At 42.5% G+C, this 15,808-nt stretch overlaps 1 protein-coding gene across 1 annotated transcript in view; it reads left to right on the top strand.

Annotated features, from left to right (window-relative positions):
* LOC125303581 (protein inscuteable homolog) overlaps positions 1-15,808 on the top strand; it is a 39,393-nt gene that overhangs the window by 9,089 nt on the left and 14,496 nt on the right. The window contains exons 2-4 of the mRNA XM_048257398.1: positions 7,348-7,436; positions 13,849-14,212; positions 15,251-15,303. Coding sequence (XP_048113355.1) covers positions 7,366-7,436; positions 13,849-14,212; positions 15,251-15,303 — 488 coding nt within the window. The 5' untranslated portion in view covers positions 7,348-7,365. The remainder of the gene's footprint in view (positions 1-7,347; positions 7,437-13,848; positions 14,213-15,250; positions 15,304-15,808) is intronic.

The following is a 15,808-nucleotide window of genomic DNA, read 5'->3' as shown; positions in this document are numbered from 1 at the left end:
CTGATTTTCTGCCTACAAATTTGAGTGAACTTGATATAAATTTTCCCCATCAACTGTGGCCAATTACTAAAGCAACCCAGCTCTGCAGCTGTTAGAACACCTATTCTCAGATCCTTGAACTGGTCTCCAATGATTTCAACAAGCCTGTCAAGCAGGCTCTCCAGGGATGAGGACCCTTTTTTGAACCTCCATCAATCAGGGTGATCCTTTCAACATGCTGCCACAACAGTGCCTGCCATCATTGATCCCCCTTTAAAGCATTCACCTCTAGGCTCCAAATTCAAAGGATTCCTTCATTCTCTCATATAACAAAGATAAGCTTACCTTGTTTTGTTCGAAAACACCAACACTTAACTTCTGTGATGATGGACCTTGACAGTGACTCAGATAGCTGATGCTGTTAACTTGGCATCACACCAGAGGAATGGATCTGAAATTGAATAATAATAATACAAGGTCCTAAAAGTGTCTCCCATGTTTTTCATATGAATTTGATGAAAAAACTAGCATAGGCCACGTCAGACTAGGCTACCTAGTCATTTTTGTTAAGTATGAACTGTTCAAGTATTAATTGAATAAAATGTAAAATGTATGATTTAGTTTACTTACTGTCAGATGCAGGCTGCTGCCCATTACAGGCCTGGCTCATAGCTGAGTCCATATATAGGCAAGATAAACGCATTTGATACTAGCAAACCTAGATGAGGTAGCCTATGCTCTAGCATAGTCTTGGGTACCCAGGACAGGACATTGGATGTGCGAATTAATCTGTCGTTCTTGATTTCTGGGCAACATGCTTTGTGGTGAAACTGCCTCCGCCTCGTCCAGTACGCTAATTTAATATCGGGACACCTCATCGGCCGTTTTCCCTTAAGCATTAAGGTGTCATGACTTGTATTTTAAAATTGTATTATTCCTTAGCTACACAGCAACATCTCGTGAGTGTTGATACGTCAGCCAGTCCAGATGAAGCGCCATCGTCCAAAAAGCTGTCCTTCTCCGTGTCGACACATGGAAAAAATCCATGCTGTTGTGCCTTGGCTTGGTCAATAGCCTACTCGCAGTTTCTAGACTAACTGGAAATCCCTTTCAAGCTCGTATCTCACCATACGAGGACACAGAATGAACTCGCAAAAAACTAAAGCCAGAGAGCATCAGTCAGAAGAACAAGCAATACAACTCAACTGACATGGCCAATTAGGTAATTTACTTTTCAACGTGCTGCATTAATAAATGCTACCAAAGTTGGGTTACTGGTGTTAAGGAAGAACTACTGACGTGTTCATACACGCTAGGCTACATTGAACATGTTCATGTTCAGAGGATGTGGTCAGTCAAGGAAAACTTTAATTGCATAAATTGATAAACTATAGTTTGTAGGATGTTTCTACAATGACAGTCTGCACTACTGTGAACTTACTGTAAGAGAAAGGGTGGAAGTCTCACGGTTTCTGCATCAAGTGTAGCCAGGTCTGTTCTGTGACAGGTGACCTACCCTGGAACTGCTGATTTAGGATTAGGCCTAAGTTTCAACAGGGTGGTTAGACTGACAGAAAGTGGAGAGAGGCCTCATTCGGATACTGGAAAGAAATATGGCCCTGCTTGCCTGCCTGCCACACTTTATACACAGTGGTACACTTAGTTTTGACGGTCCATCTGCCCACAAATACAGCAACTTATCTGGATTTGTCTCTTTTTGGGTGATGGCCAATGCACCACTGTGCTGACTGATAGGCTCATTATCTCAGATGTTCTCAACACAAAGATGGAAGCTTTAAAGACTGTGCTGTACTCTCCACAACATCCAAACCTGCTCTCTTACTGTATTGTGAGATGTAGCCTTCCTGGAAAACAGACCCTAAACACAGCCATTTAGTTGAATTTCATGGAGAAATGTGCTCTCTTCCACACTGCACTTTCGGTTGATGATATTTATTAGCTCTGGGTTTGAAAGACACTGCAGAAACACATAGGCAAACATTGAGTGCAGTTCAGAAGGCATTGTATCATTATTTACAGTAGACTAATAAGCAAGCACCAATCACATTTCTCATTCTTACCTTCTAGACCTAAACAGAGTGGTGAGGGGTAGGGGTGAAAATAATTCCCCTAAGAAATGAGACACCGCTACTGCTGTGGGGTTTGCGTCATCAAAAGGTAATGCCCCTTTTTAGGGGGAAAAAACAGACGGCTTTGATTCAATAGAAAATCATTGTGGTTCTAGTAGTCAGAGGAAAGGCTTATTAAATTGTTAGGCAAACATGAATAAAAGACACAAACTGTGGTTGGAGTGATATCTATGTTATTTGTGGGATTTGGACCAATATTATATTACATTTCCTTAATAATCCTGTCTCTGTGAGAGGTGATTAAACAAACAAATTCTGTTCTGCACACTTGTCCTCTTATTAGCAGTATGGGAAAATTGTCAATGTCACAATTTTCCCATACTGCTAATAAGAAGAGTACACGTACAGTATGTCTCGGCACAGTGTGCATCTATGATGTTCCATACCAGCATTTTGTGTGTAATGAATAAAGAGTGCCATTTTGAGTGAGTGTTTGTGCATGGATGCAGGTTGATTGTGTAAGCCTGAGTTGACAGTAGAGGCTGTCACTTCCACTGATGGGATCCTGGTCTTTTACTGCAATGTCGGAAATGATTGAGCTCCACCTTCTTCAGAAACACATCTTTCTGACAGCCCGAGTTTGAGCCTATGTGTGGGTGGTGGAGGAGTTAATAAATCATGACATTGTTGCCATTTCAGTTTCAACCCAGATTTAGACCATGCAGTGTCAACATCATGGCATGCCATTTTATGTGCATACCAAAATATAACACATCCTGAGCTTTCTCAGGCAAGGATACTAATTTTGAGTGGCATGATATATATGTAAATGTATTTCAATACAAACTTTTAAAATAACTTCTGAAATTTCAATTGGATTAAATCATAAGTCTGTAACTTAGACAGTGATTAATTTCTTGAGTACAATTACTAGAAAGATACAGGAGGGTTTAACACTTCCTGTGCCTTAAGTACGTATATGGTACAGGTTTAGGTATGGGACATTTGTGTGGTAATTATTTAAAATGTGTATTTTGACACACATTCCCATGTATAATGGTTTATATAATGCATGTTTTCTGCCACAGAGCTAATTGTTTGTGAAAATTCCTTCGCGTGTCATGATGAAAAATAAAGTGTCTCAGATCTGCGTCAGGAGAAGTCATAACCACTAGTCCCTTGAAATGGTTGTGGCAACACCCTTGAACGCCTGATTAACTTCTCCCAGCCAGTAAGACTCTGGAAATCTCCACAGTCACTTTCATAAGACTCAGCCCTGTTTTATGCATTTGCCATTTACAGATAATTATATAGCATGAACTGGAAAATTCCCCTCTGGGATTGGTTTGCCCTGTGTCACCAGCAGGCAAAGCCAACCCAAAATAACTCTAGCAGTATTATCAGAGGAATGCACTGCTTTTAGAGCCACTTTGTTATGAGCAGACTTCAGATAGTGTGTCTGGGGTCTATACTCTATAGGGGTCGCCTTGTGTTTCGCATGTATTGAAGTTTGTGGTGATGACTTTTGCCAGCATGCTCTTACTGGCCCAGGGCTATGGCTTGGGTTTTCTAGCATGTCAGATTCTTTGACATGGTGGTCAGTAGTCAGTGCTGATGCCTGCTGTATATGCATGTAACAGCTGACTCAGACTGGCCCATGTGTAGGCCAGGCCACCGAGCCTGCCCACTCAGAGCAGGACAGGAATGCTCTAAACTGGGACTGGGAGCAGGGCAGCCAGTTTCCCAGACTCTGAGTCGTGTCTTCAGACTGGTCCAGTGCCTGCATAGGGACATCCTACTAATTATCCCTATTGGATTAGAATGCGACCACATCATGTCTAGTATCAAGGCATCATTCTTTATCATCACTTCACCTCTCTGGCCCAGCAGATTACTGAGATACATTTTTTATTCATCTTCTCTATTATGAAAACTTCTTTTACCCTTGACCATAAGAGTAAAACTTTACACTCAAAGCCATGGTGAGTAAGTTTTTCCTACTATCTCATAACTTTTTCATATTTTCAAAGGCTTTTGCTTTATTACTTTTTGGCTGTTTGTTGAAAAGAGATTTTTGTTGAAGTATTGATAGTTTTGTGTTTTTGGCCTCAAGTCGCAATTATTGTGCTGTTAGTGGTTTTAGTCAGTCTGAACATGTTTAATGGTCTCCCACTCAGTTAGAAGTTCAAAAATGCACTTTTGCTAAACCACACGCAATGAAGTCCATAGACAATTATTGTTTGCCTCTGAATGTTAACATTGTGTGGTAAATGCTAAACAACGTGCCAAAAATGTAGACTTAGAAGGATATTGTGTAACAATTGAACTTTTTCTTTGTATGTGTCCACAGTGCATTCATTGTTACAGTGTAACAATATTCATGCATGCAAAACTTGCTGTAGGAGGCTTGAATAGAGGTTTGCAGAGTATGTTTGACGATGGTTTCAGTTTTGCTGGTGCAGTGGTATGGAATTCTCTCATGCACACTCTCTCACTCTCAGGAGCATATATGTGCTTCCAGTGCCCAGTGTACTTCTCAACTCCTCACAGGGTCTTAAATTAAAACACACACTCACCACTGCCAAGCTGTTATTCTACCCTCAGAATGACATGCATAAAACAGAGGTGTTCTTTGTTCATGCACCTAGCCCAACCCCACACTTGGTGACATAGCCAGGAAGTCAGGGGAGTGCTAGACTTTTTTGCTAGACACTGAGAAAAGCTGACCTAGAGAAGCTCTAGGTTTTGTAACAAGAACTGCTCTTTAAGTATATTCATTCTTTCTTTGACCACATATAGTGAACTTCAATATTTATCGTCCAAATACAATGCAAGATAAATACAGTATCTTATACACAAAAAATATATATTCAATGATGTGCACATTCTGCTGCAAATTAAGAGCTTTGATTTCACCGGTTTTGCCTGTTAAACAAGCAGTGTGCTTTATGTGGGTTTCTTTCACCTTTGCTTGGTAATGCCATACTTTTATACCACTCTCCTCTCCACCAGGCTTGCTCTGGTGTAATACCAAGGTGATACTGGCCTCATAAATGATCTGAACAGCTCACCTCTGCATAACATGCTCAGCCGGAATCATATTATTACTCTCATATTTTGACATTATTTATCTTGATGATGTTCCATTCTTGCAAGATTCTCAAGTTGAGGTTTAATTCTGTACATGTACCATCCAAAGATGTGAAAGACGTTTTTAGTGTTAAAATACTAATAAACTAAATGTTAACCAAATAATGCTAATTTGACATTTATCTGCTTTTGACACCAAATAGCATTTAAATAAAGGCACAGTGCTGATGTCCATAATTCCCAATAGTAGCCATCATTGGAATTGCATTTTTGTCCACAACTGTAGGCTAGTTTTAGGAGGCCACTGAGTTCATCTCATCTAATTGCTCCTTAGGAATTTAGGACTGGGCCCAGTAGCAAAGACTTCAATGAACATCATGGGAGAGGAGCTGACATTGTAAAAACTGATGTAGACCATTCAATATCTGACCTAAAGTTCCTCAAATGTCATTTTTTCCTTTGTTAATTTCTGCTAGAATAAAACATTTTTACTTGAACACTAGTAAAGGGAGATCTGAGGTTTTGCTTCTTGTGACTTTGGTGTAGCCAGCCCACGCTCACCACCCTCATTGTGGTGTGGAAGTGTTCCACTGGATTCCAACTGGGACAGTGGGCATGGATTATGAGCTTCAGTTCAAATTATACTGAGAGTGGAGGAACCACTAGATCACATCGCAAAAACTGGAATCACCAAATAGACAGTAGATCAAACTTTTCAAGCCTAGTAGCAAGATGAGCCAGAATATCAACAAAGGGTTGTTTGACATTCAGTCTGTTTTTCCACGAATTTCTCTAACTTCTGATGAAAATTGTCTAGAGGTCTTTATAAACCACTTCTAATTGGTGATTGGTCACTGGAACAAAAACAAAACAATCTCTCCCCAGTTGCTTGTTTATAATGCTGGCAAACACTTGTCTGTTTGGTAGTCACGGTAGACTTAATATTGCATGCATGTTTTATTATCACATGAAATCAGGTATAAATGTTTTAATCTTTACACTACTGTTTGACTCAGTTTAACACGCTGTGTCTGTATATGTCTTGCATTCTGTGGCCCAGTGGAAATACGATGTTTGCATTTTTGGGCTATATGTGTTGGTTGCTAAACCAGTTCTTACAATAAATCAACTTGTAGCGCTTATATGTATATTTAGTGACCCTCAAAATGGGACACTATCCACAGCACAAAATGACTATCAGTGCCTGTGCACTGAATCTTGTTTCTTTATCCATTTAGACTGTAAAGCTTTCCAGGCATTTAATGTAATCTACCTGTTACATGAAGCTGCTCCACAGAGATTACTGAGTCTTATGTGTTAGCTGATTGTGCTCCACTGTAAACATCAAACATGAAATGGTTCGGCAGGATGTCATTAACTAAATGGATTAGAATAAGGACCGGCCCTCATGCCTTGCAGGTTTAAAAATGGAATAATCTAAATGGGATACATCAATAAAGAATGCAGAATAAAGTTGTGAGCACTTAAGAGCAGCAGCCCTTGCTTGTGTTCAAAGTGTAGAGTCACTCGATGGCAGCCATCCAAGAAATTAAGAGATAAGAATATTCTATTGGCACACTCCAGCTGCAGCTATTTTAAATAGGGGGTTATTGATAATTGAATTACTTTGGAGAAAAAGACAAGACAAGAATAGAAGCCTTGGATGCAGATCAATGATGAAAAACGATTCATGAATCCTGTGCTATACAACAGTGCCTGGTTGCATTGTGTTGATAGAATGGTGTTGCTTGGTTAATGTAAAGATAAGATATAGTGAGTATTGGTATCATGTTGTTACCTCTCTACCAAATGGCCAATATGTATCATAAACAGTCACAACATTTTTAAAAAACTGCATGAAAAAATCAGTGACCGTACCTTTTGACTTGTGGGATAAATACCACAACATTTGTTAGGAATCTTGGTCCTGTTAAAAATCTGCAAGCTTTGAGTAATGTAGGTCTGGGCCCAATAGCAAAGACCTCAGCAAATTAGAGAAAGCGGACCATTTCCAAACCACAGTGACTGGAAACTGCGATGGCTATGTGATATGAGAGTGGCTTACATTGTGCTGTGTGTCCGACAACAAACACCACTATTAAACCAATGAATGGTTGCTGTTATAATGGTTGTGTAAAATGCATGAAATACATTTCTGTAAATAATAAATGACCACATTTGCTTACAGGTGCTATGCTGAAGGGGAATGAGCCTGGACAGAATGGCAACGCCTCAGAGTTCCAGACACAGTAGTCGATCCTCTTCTACTCCGAAGAGGTAAGCAGAGACATATCCTCCTGGATCCTCTAGACTTTGCTCTGTGTATCTACTTGGTTTTGCTTCAAGGGCACATATCTGAAATAGTGTGATGGTACAATGGATGAGGTAGGTGCCATGACGCATCATGATGATCATGGCCTCCAGAGGCCTTGCACAAAAACAAATGAATTGTGCACTTTCCTTGTGTTGTGAATAACTGTGAAGATGCATCCTAAACAAATATAAATGTTGAATGCTCCAATTATACGATGGTATATATGAAAAATGGCAGTCCTACCTCTCTGTCTTGGACATGAAGCCTAGCCGTGGCATGGAGACCAGGCTGTTGGGTCGGGTGGTGAGGCTCATTGTTCTGCTGACGCAACTGGCTGTCTATCCCTGAGTGTGTTGAAGAGGTCTCAGGCATCATACATCAAAACCACACACTGGTGGGCCATGTGGTGTCAGCACACCTAATGCCACTCTCACTGTAATGACAGTATCAACACACACACACACACACACACACACACACACACACACACACACACACACACACACAGAACTGAAAATGTGCTCTACTTAAAGGAAATTACCCCAGGTATTCACTTTACATGTTTGTCTGGCTTGCTTTTTCTTTACTTTTCAGCACGAATGTAGCCACATCAAGTCAGAGATTACCAAAGCTGCCATACCAGAATTACATAATGAACCAGATATGCGTTTGTGTTGGGGTTGGTGAACATCTGGCTGAGTGCTGTATTTGCATTCCATATACCGTATGTCCTTAACGTTTGGACACGTATCCTGTCTGTTTTGATAGTCTGTGTGTCTACGGCTCGTGAGCAGTGTTAGCTCTCTGTGGTGGTTGTTCAGTATTATTTACAGTGCTTTCTCATTGTGTGTGTTCAGGGGAAGAATGAAAAAGGGAGGAAAAGGAGGTTGAGATACAGTATAGATGCATCTGTATGGAATGCATTCTTTGTAGAAGCACAGAAGAGAACATCTGGAAGTCAGATGTTGATGGTTTCCATGAGGGTCCAGTCACATTACTCTTTTTCAGAGGAGGAACCTTGAGAGTATCCCAGTCTGCTGTGTGTAACCCTGCTTTACTGCTAATCTGTTAAGGGTGTGACAGCCATAATCATACCCCCCTCCCATATATTAAAGAGCCAGGGACAGGACCACACCCCTCACCATGAATGCAACCTCTGTGCAAACAGTAACTTAAGTCTGAGAACTATCTGGTTTGTTGGGCTTTAAAGCAGACCACCTGGTCCCAGGGAGTAGTAGAAATGATAGAATTGTTGTTATACAGCCATTATTTTTGAATACTGAAAGTACCAGGACTAGCATGCAGTGTGTATTTTTAAATTTTTGTACTGAATAGCTCATTATCCCCAACCCTCCCGTAAGTTCTGGGAATACAAATATTTGATATAGCCATGTGGCTCATTTATGTTATAAAAACAGATTAGGTATGAGTTGAAGATTTTATAAAATAAAAAAATAATGATGAAAATGAAATAAATGAAAAATATGTCAATTTTTTTAGTAATTGGATCAGGGATCAAGAGTAATTCTACAGTGTTGTGCAGTACCCATTGTTGTTTAGTCTGCATCTTACGCAAGTGTACGCTCAGATGCGCACTGCATGGCTCGTTGCTCTATTGGGCGGCAGGTGGAAGCCCTGTATCCTGTATGTGTGTCCTGGCTCACTGTTCACTCATTCATTTTAATGGTACAGATGAGTCATGCCAAGATACCTTCAGGGGTGTACTGCGCTTTCTGTTGCACACCCCCTCCCACCCACACTGGTATTAATTCACACACAGATACACACAGTCACAGACAAACACATGTCACACACAAACACACACACACACACACACACACACACACACACACACACACACACACACACACACACACACACACACACATACGGGATGCACAGCACACACATGCCCCTCTAAAGAACAATTAGCGTTCTCCACCCAGGTAACTCAGTGGCACACTTCAGTCTCAACAGGTGTTCCTGTGCCTGCTCTGTCACCGCTTCCATCTGTTTAGCTTCCTATTCTCTCCGTCACGCCGCCTAACTCTCCCAGTACGCCGTCTGCACAACTTTCTCCTGCTAGTGCCATTAGTGGTGAACCACTGATGGCTTTCCCAGTTGCAGGCTCTATTTTCCACATTCTACGTCTTTACCTCATCGGAGTGGTGCGACCGTGACCCTTCGTCCACAGAAAGTCAATAGATTCCAGAGAGCCGAATGCTGATGACAGTCATTGTGATTTGTTAATGCTATGGAGAAAAGTGAGTCAGGGCGAGGAGCATCCTCCTTCTTGAATAATCATAATGACAAGGATGACGTAATCACTGTGGGTTTAGTTTTCATATCTTATCATCGTATGGATCTCTTTGATGTGTTGGTGTCTCATTTTGAAGAAAAAACTATTTCTAAGTTTTCAAAGATCGTGGAAAGGAAAGGATTCTGACAGAGAGTGGCCCAAAAGTGTGTTAAAAGCTGTTCTAGGAACATTCCACATCACAGGGTGACATCCAGATCTAAGTGGTGTACAATTTCATACTGCTAGTACTGCCAGTCACTGACAAGTACAGCTGAATTATTAATAAAGTTTTTCACCACGATACATTCTTCTCATATTGTTTTTTAGAGTCATCTTTTTAGAGTCTCTTTTGTGACACACCTACTGTAGTTCACAACCACTGTGGAAAAATCCCCATAGCCAGCAGTGCTATAGATTCCCGAGAGTACATTTATGTTCACAGTTTTTGTTCAGCAATCAATTTATTTCTTGTATCAATAATAATTGCATATCCAGGATTATATTATAAATAGGTAGGATTGCCACATCAGCAGTGTCTGATGAGATTATTCAAACTTCTGCATTCTTTCTTCATTTGACTTGAATAAACCAAGATACCATTTAAGTGAGTTAATTGCAGATGTAGGTCAACATTGTCTATTTACATGAAGTCTGATGCACTCAGCTCCTTCCTCTAATGCTTGGCTGTGCTGTCCATTGATGCTCCTACAGTATATGATGGCTACCTCCTAGCCGAGTCTGTGTGATGGCTACCTCCTAGCTACCTCCTAGCCGATGCTATGTGATGGCTACCTCCTAGCCGCCCGCACTTTCCCCTTCTGCTCCCTGGCAGTGTCGCTCCATTGTGCCACTTTATTTTTGGTTTGGAAGCCCACACCGTGTCATACTCCACACATTAACATCAATTACATGGCAAATGGAGGCAGGGCACCGACGTGCTGCTCATTTACGGCCACACCATCACACCCCATTAACGGTGAGCCCCACTGATGAAGATTGGCTGTGCCAGCCCAGCGAAGTGAGTCACGGAGGCAGCTCTGCTAAGAGGGCTCATCCACACTGAACATAAGACTGTCCTGGTTCACAGTCAACACGTCACAGGCCAGCAGATGCAGTGCTGTCGCAATGATAACCGGGGGTTGAGAGTTTGGAATACAAAAAAAAGCAAAGAGATGCTAGCTATTTATTCTCACTGCAAACCAATGAAAAAAGAGAAGCTGTTCAGACGTTATATTAAAGACTGGTAAAGCACCTCCTTGAAGGGCATTGCCTTTGTAATTACAGCTCCTCTGAGTTTGCCATGAGGCAGAGATTCAACTGACCTGCAGATTTCAGTTAGCTCCTGTATTATACCCTGACCTGCATTTTTGCTCATTCACACCACTCTTCTTTAGCAAGTGGGCTCTCATCTACTGTATGAGTGTGGTAGCTGAAAGGGTCAAGGGTGTGAAGGAAAGACTGTTGACTGAGGTCAGTTAAAGCAGGGGTATCATAACTGGACATACAGTAAGTAAAGTAAAGGGTGGGTATCATAACTGGATATAAGGTAAAGGGTGGGCATTTCTTTAGAGGTTAACGGCCTCTCCTGATTTGGCTGCCCATCATGGACTGGCTCTAGTTAAAGGTTAATGATCTCAATTTGGATTGGCTCTCACCTCCCAATGAAGGATGCTTGTGTGTGGAGAGGCAGCGAGTTGGACGCCCGGGGGTCCTGTCTCTCCTACTGTCCTTCACCGTGTCCGTGGACTGGCCCAGGGTGCCTCGTAGTGTCTGAATAGAACTCATGGCCACTCCAGCAGTGAGTGGAGGAGTGTGGGCTCTCCTCCGGGGGCCTGGAGTGTCTTTAGTGGCCCAGGCAGAAGAGAGGGAGGTGGGGAGGCCTCGTCCTCACAACACTGCAATAACCAAGCCAGCACAGACTGACCCCATCCACAGTCAGATATGTAAATATTTAGCATTTCTTGCTATGAAGAGTAGGCTATTTCACCCAGGCCATAAAACAAACCAATTATCATGTTGATTTCCTGAAGCCTTGTGATTCTTTCCACGTGGATATGCCAGGAGAGAAGCAACTCCAGAGCATGTTTGATTAGATGCGCCCCAGATACACATTTCTTTTGTAAACATGAAAAAAACATGAATGCAAAAACAAAAGAAGAGACAAAATATTTACAGATAAAATCTGTAAATCAGGCAAAAATGTTGTCTGAAACAAGTGGGACTAGACAGCCTTCATGGCTACATCATTTGCCCATCCAGTCATCAGAGCTAATGAGATGTTTTCCCCCCCAAAAAAATGCACAAATTACAAATAGAACTAGAGCGTTACAACCACAGGGGCACAAATGTACATGTTTGTATCATTTTAATTTTGTCCCTCTGCTAAAAAGCCATGGGGGTGCAACAGCAGGGCTTGTGAAACAAATGACGACCAATTAAGGAATGTGACCTCTGCCTCTCTCTTTTAGCTGGGCCGTGCCAGTCATTAGTCGTCATCCAACGAGGGCGTCTGGGTTGTGGGCGGCTGGGGGGTGCGTGGCTGGGTGGTGTGTGGCTGTATGGCGCTCCCCTCTGATTAATGGTGGAAAAGGCAACCCAGTGGTTCCCCCGCCCCCACCCCTCCAGCAGCATTGCAGTGCATGCTGTGTGTTCCTGACCTGTGGGAGACAGGGCATTGATTAGAGTGACGTTGCTAAAGGGATCGACGAGCTCTCCACTCGCTAATTGGGCCCCACACTTGTGTGGAATGTCAGTTCTGTTCTTCTGATGCTCACATGTGCACTCTTTCACCAGACCTGGCTGGCTCTTTCTCAGCCCAGCAGTCTGATCTCACAGTTATGTGTTGGTGGTTCCACCTGCTCACATTCACTATTCATACAGAATGTTCTTTTGGCCATTTGTTATTAGCTTGACACAATAGAGGTGGTAGGTATAGTGGTTTACTGTACATACATACAACATGTATTCCCATACAGGAAAATATGAGTCATAGTCATGAAATGAGTTGTATTTGTAGGTTGAAATTAAACTGGAGTTATTTCATAAAGATATTATGACAAAACACATATACTCTCTCTCCCTCTGTCTCACCTCATTTCATTACATTTCCAGGAAAATACTCTGTCATATATTAGATGTATGGCCTCAAAATGTCATTAAACTATACAAAGGTCACATGCCACTTTAGCATCAAGAGCAGAAAAGAATTATAAAGCATTGCCTATTGCCACTAACAATTTCTGTGTTACGCTGAATAAGCTGTTAAACCTCTGAACATTTGAATGAAGGTCTATTGAAATGACAGCAGGTACTTGCACTTGTGTATATTAACATGTTGTTAAACAGACAGAAAGCGGGGCTCTCCATACCTTCATCCAGTCACATTAGAGAAGCTGTGGCGTCAGAGAAGTGCCCCCATTTGATGCAGTGTGTGGGTGGTAGGGCACAGATGATATATGGCTATTAGTTGAGGAGAGGAGAGGGGGACTGCGTTATTGGAGGCCTGTCCTTCCGTTTGCTCAGGGTTAGGGGTGTTCTCAGAGGCAATAGATCGTCCTTCCTGTGGCTGTAATGGTGTGTTCATTTTACTGATCTCCTGGGAGGTTGAGGGAATCCCCCCTTTAAGTCCCACTCATTAAGCTCCAGCATTGCAGAGGAAATCTTTTTGCTCCTCTCCACTGCTGGCTAATGCCTCTGTCATGATGTACAGTCGGGGCTTTGATCAGGCTGCATCGATTGGCTGGAACCTTTATTGAAAGGGCTCTTCTGTAATAACCAGATCTTTAGTCCTCTCTCACACCTCCCATTAGTGATGCTGGGACACTTTGGATATGGGCTTTCTCATAGCTTTCTGTGGCTTTTCTTATTACTCTCACAGCAGATATGTCAGAGAACAGAGGGGTTTTTTTTAGCTCAGGAATATTTAATAACCGTGGTGTATGGTGATTTGCCATTTGGTGAAACACTGGAAACAGTGACTTTTTGGGAATAAATGTTCTATGCAAATCATACAACCGTGTGTTTGTGTGTGTGTGTGTGTGTGTGTGTGTGTGTGTGTGTGTGTGTGCTTACGGCAGGATCCATGCCATCCAGGTGGACTCGGTGCAGCGGTGGATGGAGGACCTGCGCCACATGACAGAGGTGGAGTGCATGTGTGTTCTCCAGTCCAAGCCCATCGGCGTAGAGGAGGACGCCGGGCAAGGCGAGCTCATCGTATCCGGGACCACGGGGGCTGGGGGGGACCACGTCACCCGCAACAACCTGCAGACGCTGTTGAAGCGGGCACTGGTGGTCAGCACGGAGCTGGGCAAGATGTTCCAGCGGCTGGAGAAGGGCCGGTGGCAGCGCGTGCACAGCACCGCCGTCCGCACCAACTGCCACGTGCGCTCGCTCGTGCATGAGTACGGTGCCACGCGCACCACCCCATCTGAGATGCAGAAGGTGAGAGTTCCACGAGAAAACAAGAGGTGCATTGGCTGTGCTGTGTCCAGCCTTTGTGACTTTGTCTGGACACCTAAACATGATAAGCAGCAGCGTTGCTAAAAAACATAAACTATATTATTTACTTGATTTTGCTGTGGAAATGGTAATGTTATTTCATGTTATACTGTATATTCCTATATCTTATGTATTGACTAGGACAGCAACAGCACAACATCCTCTGCCAATAGAGTTCCAAAATGCCAAAAGGTTTTTTGTGCCACAGACATGTTGCATTTCCAAAGCATAGATGTGTTGTTACATTATATATCAAAGTGTTGTAACACTGTAACTAAAGCTAGACGCTATAAACACCAGAGACTTTGTGAATGAGTTACAAAGGGATAGTGGGGGCATTTGAATTCAGTAATAATGGATGACGCTTCTTCTGGTTTATTCATTTTTTCATGTTTTCTTAATCGGACAGCCTTATGTGGGAAATATGATAATTTTGTATTATGAAAATAGCAACATACTGTAATGCTTTGCAGAACAGGAAAAACATCTCTCGGTTCACTGCTTTGTATTTGGGGGGAAATGTGAGCAAGCCTAAATGCCTATGGCCTAGCAATGAGATGCAGCTTTGAAGAGGAGTGTAATTGTGCCCAAGCACGAGGACTGGACCTGGAGGCCATCTCAGGGTGGCGGTGAGATGAGAGGGAGTGTGTGTTACTTCACTCCAAATGAGCCGGTCAAGAGACACCGTCACTGCATAATGCACACACAACACAGCAGTGCAGGCTTGTCTGGATTCATAACATCCATTTACCCAGAAACCAGTTGAATAATGCATTTCATCCATTTGATTTCCTGTGTGCGTGCATATGTGTTTGGTGTGTGTGTGTGTGTCTGCATGTATGCCACTGAAAGTTGTGGCCTTGTGCAGTTATTGGTGTGCGATACGGTCAGCTGTGTGATTATGTGGCTTATGTCACGGTCCAAAAGCAAAAGCACAATATTTTAATTAATGTTTGTCTGCATCCCTATCTTGTTACACAGTATGAGAAGTCTTTGTTGGAGAAGTGCATGGAGCTGACCACCATTACTGAGAGGTGAGTTTATATGGAATAGGACTAGATTTCAGTGGACAGTGGATATGTATGATATGACTTTACTGACAAGTTTGCTATCAGAAAGATGTATAAGTATAAGTATAAGTATAAGTATAAGTATATATATTCTTTTGATCCCGTGAGGGAACTTTGGTCTCTGCATTTGTCCAAATCCATGAATTAGTGAAACACACTCAGCACACAGTGAACACACAGTGAGGTGAAGCACACACTAATCTCGGCGCAGTGAGCTGCCTGCTACAACAGCAGCGCTCGGGGAGCAGTGAAGGGTTAGGTGCCTTGCTCAAGTTCCCGTTCCTACTGGTTGGGGTTCGAACCGGCAACCCTCCGGTTACAAGTCCAAAGCGCTTACCAGTAGGCCACGGCTGCCCCGTGTATGTATGATTGTTATAACTTTAAATGATATAGAAATAGGATGTAATATGTAAGGGATAATGTATAGAACGCCGGTCATTATTGGGAAAATAAGTCCGACAGGGCCGAG

The sequence above is a fragment of the Alosa alosa genome, chromosome 11, assembly GCF_017589495.1.
Source record: "Alosa alosa isolate M-15738 ecotype Scorff River chromosome 11, AALO_Geno_1.1, whole genome shotgun sequence".
NCBI classification, from domain to species: Eukaryota; Metazoa; Chordata; class Actinopteri; order Clupeiformes; family Clupeidae; genus Alosa; species Alosa alosa.
The sequence above is the reverse complement of the archived record's forward strand: the minus strand, read 5'-3'. Positions and strand labels throughout refer to the sequence as shown.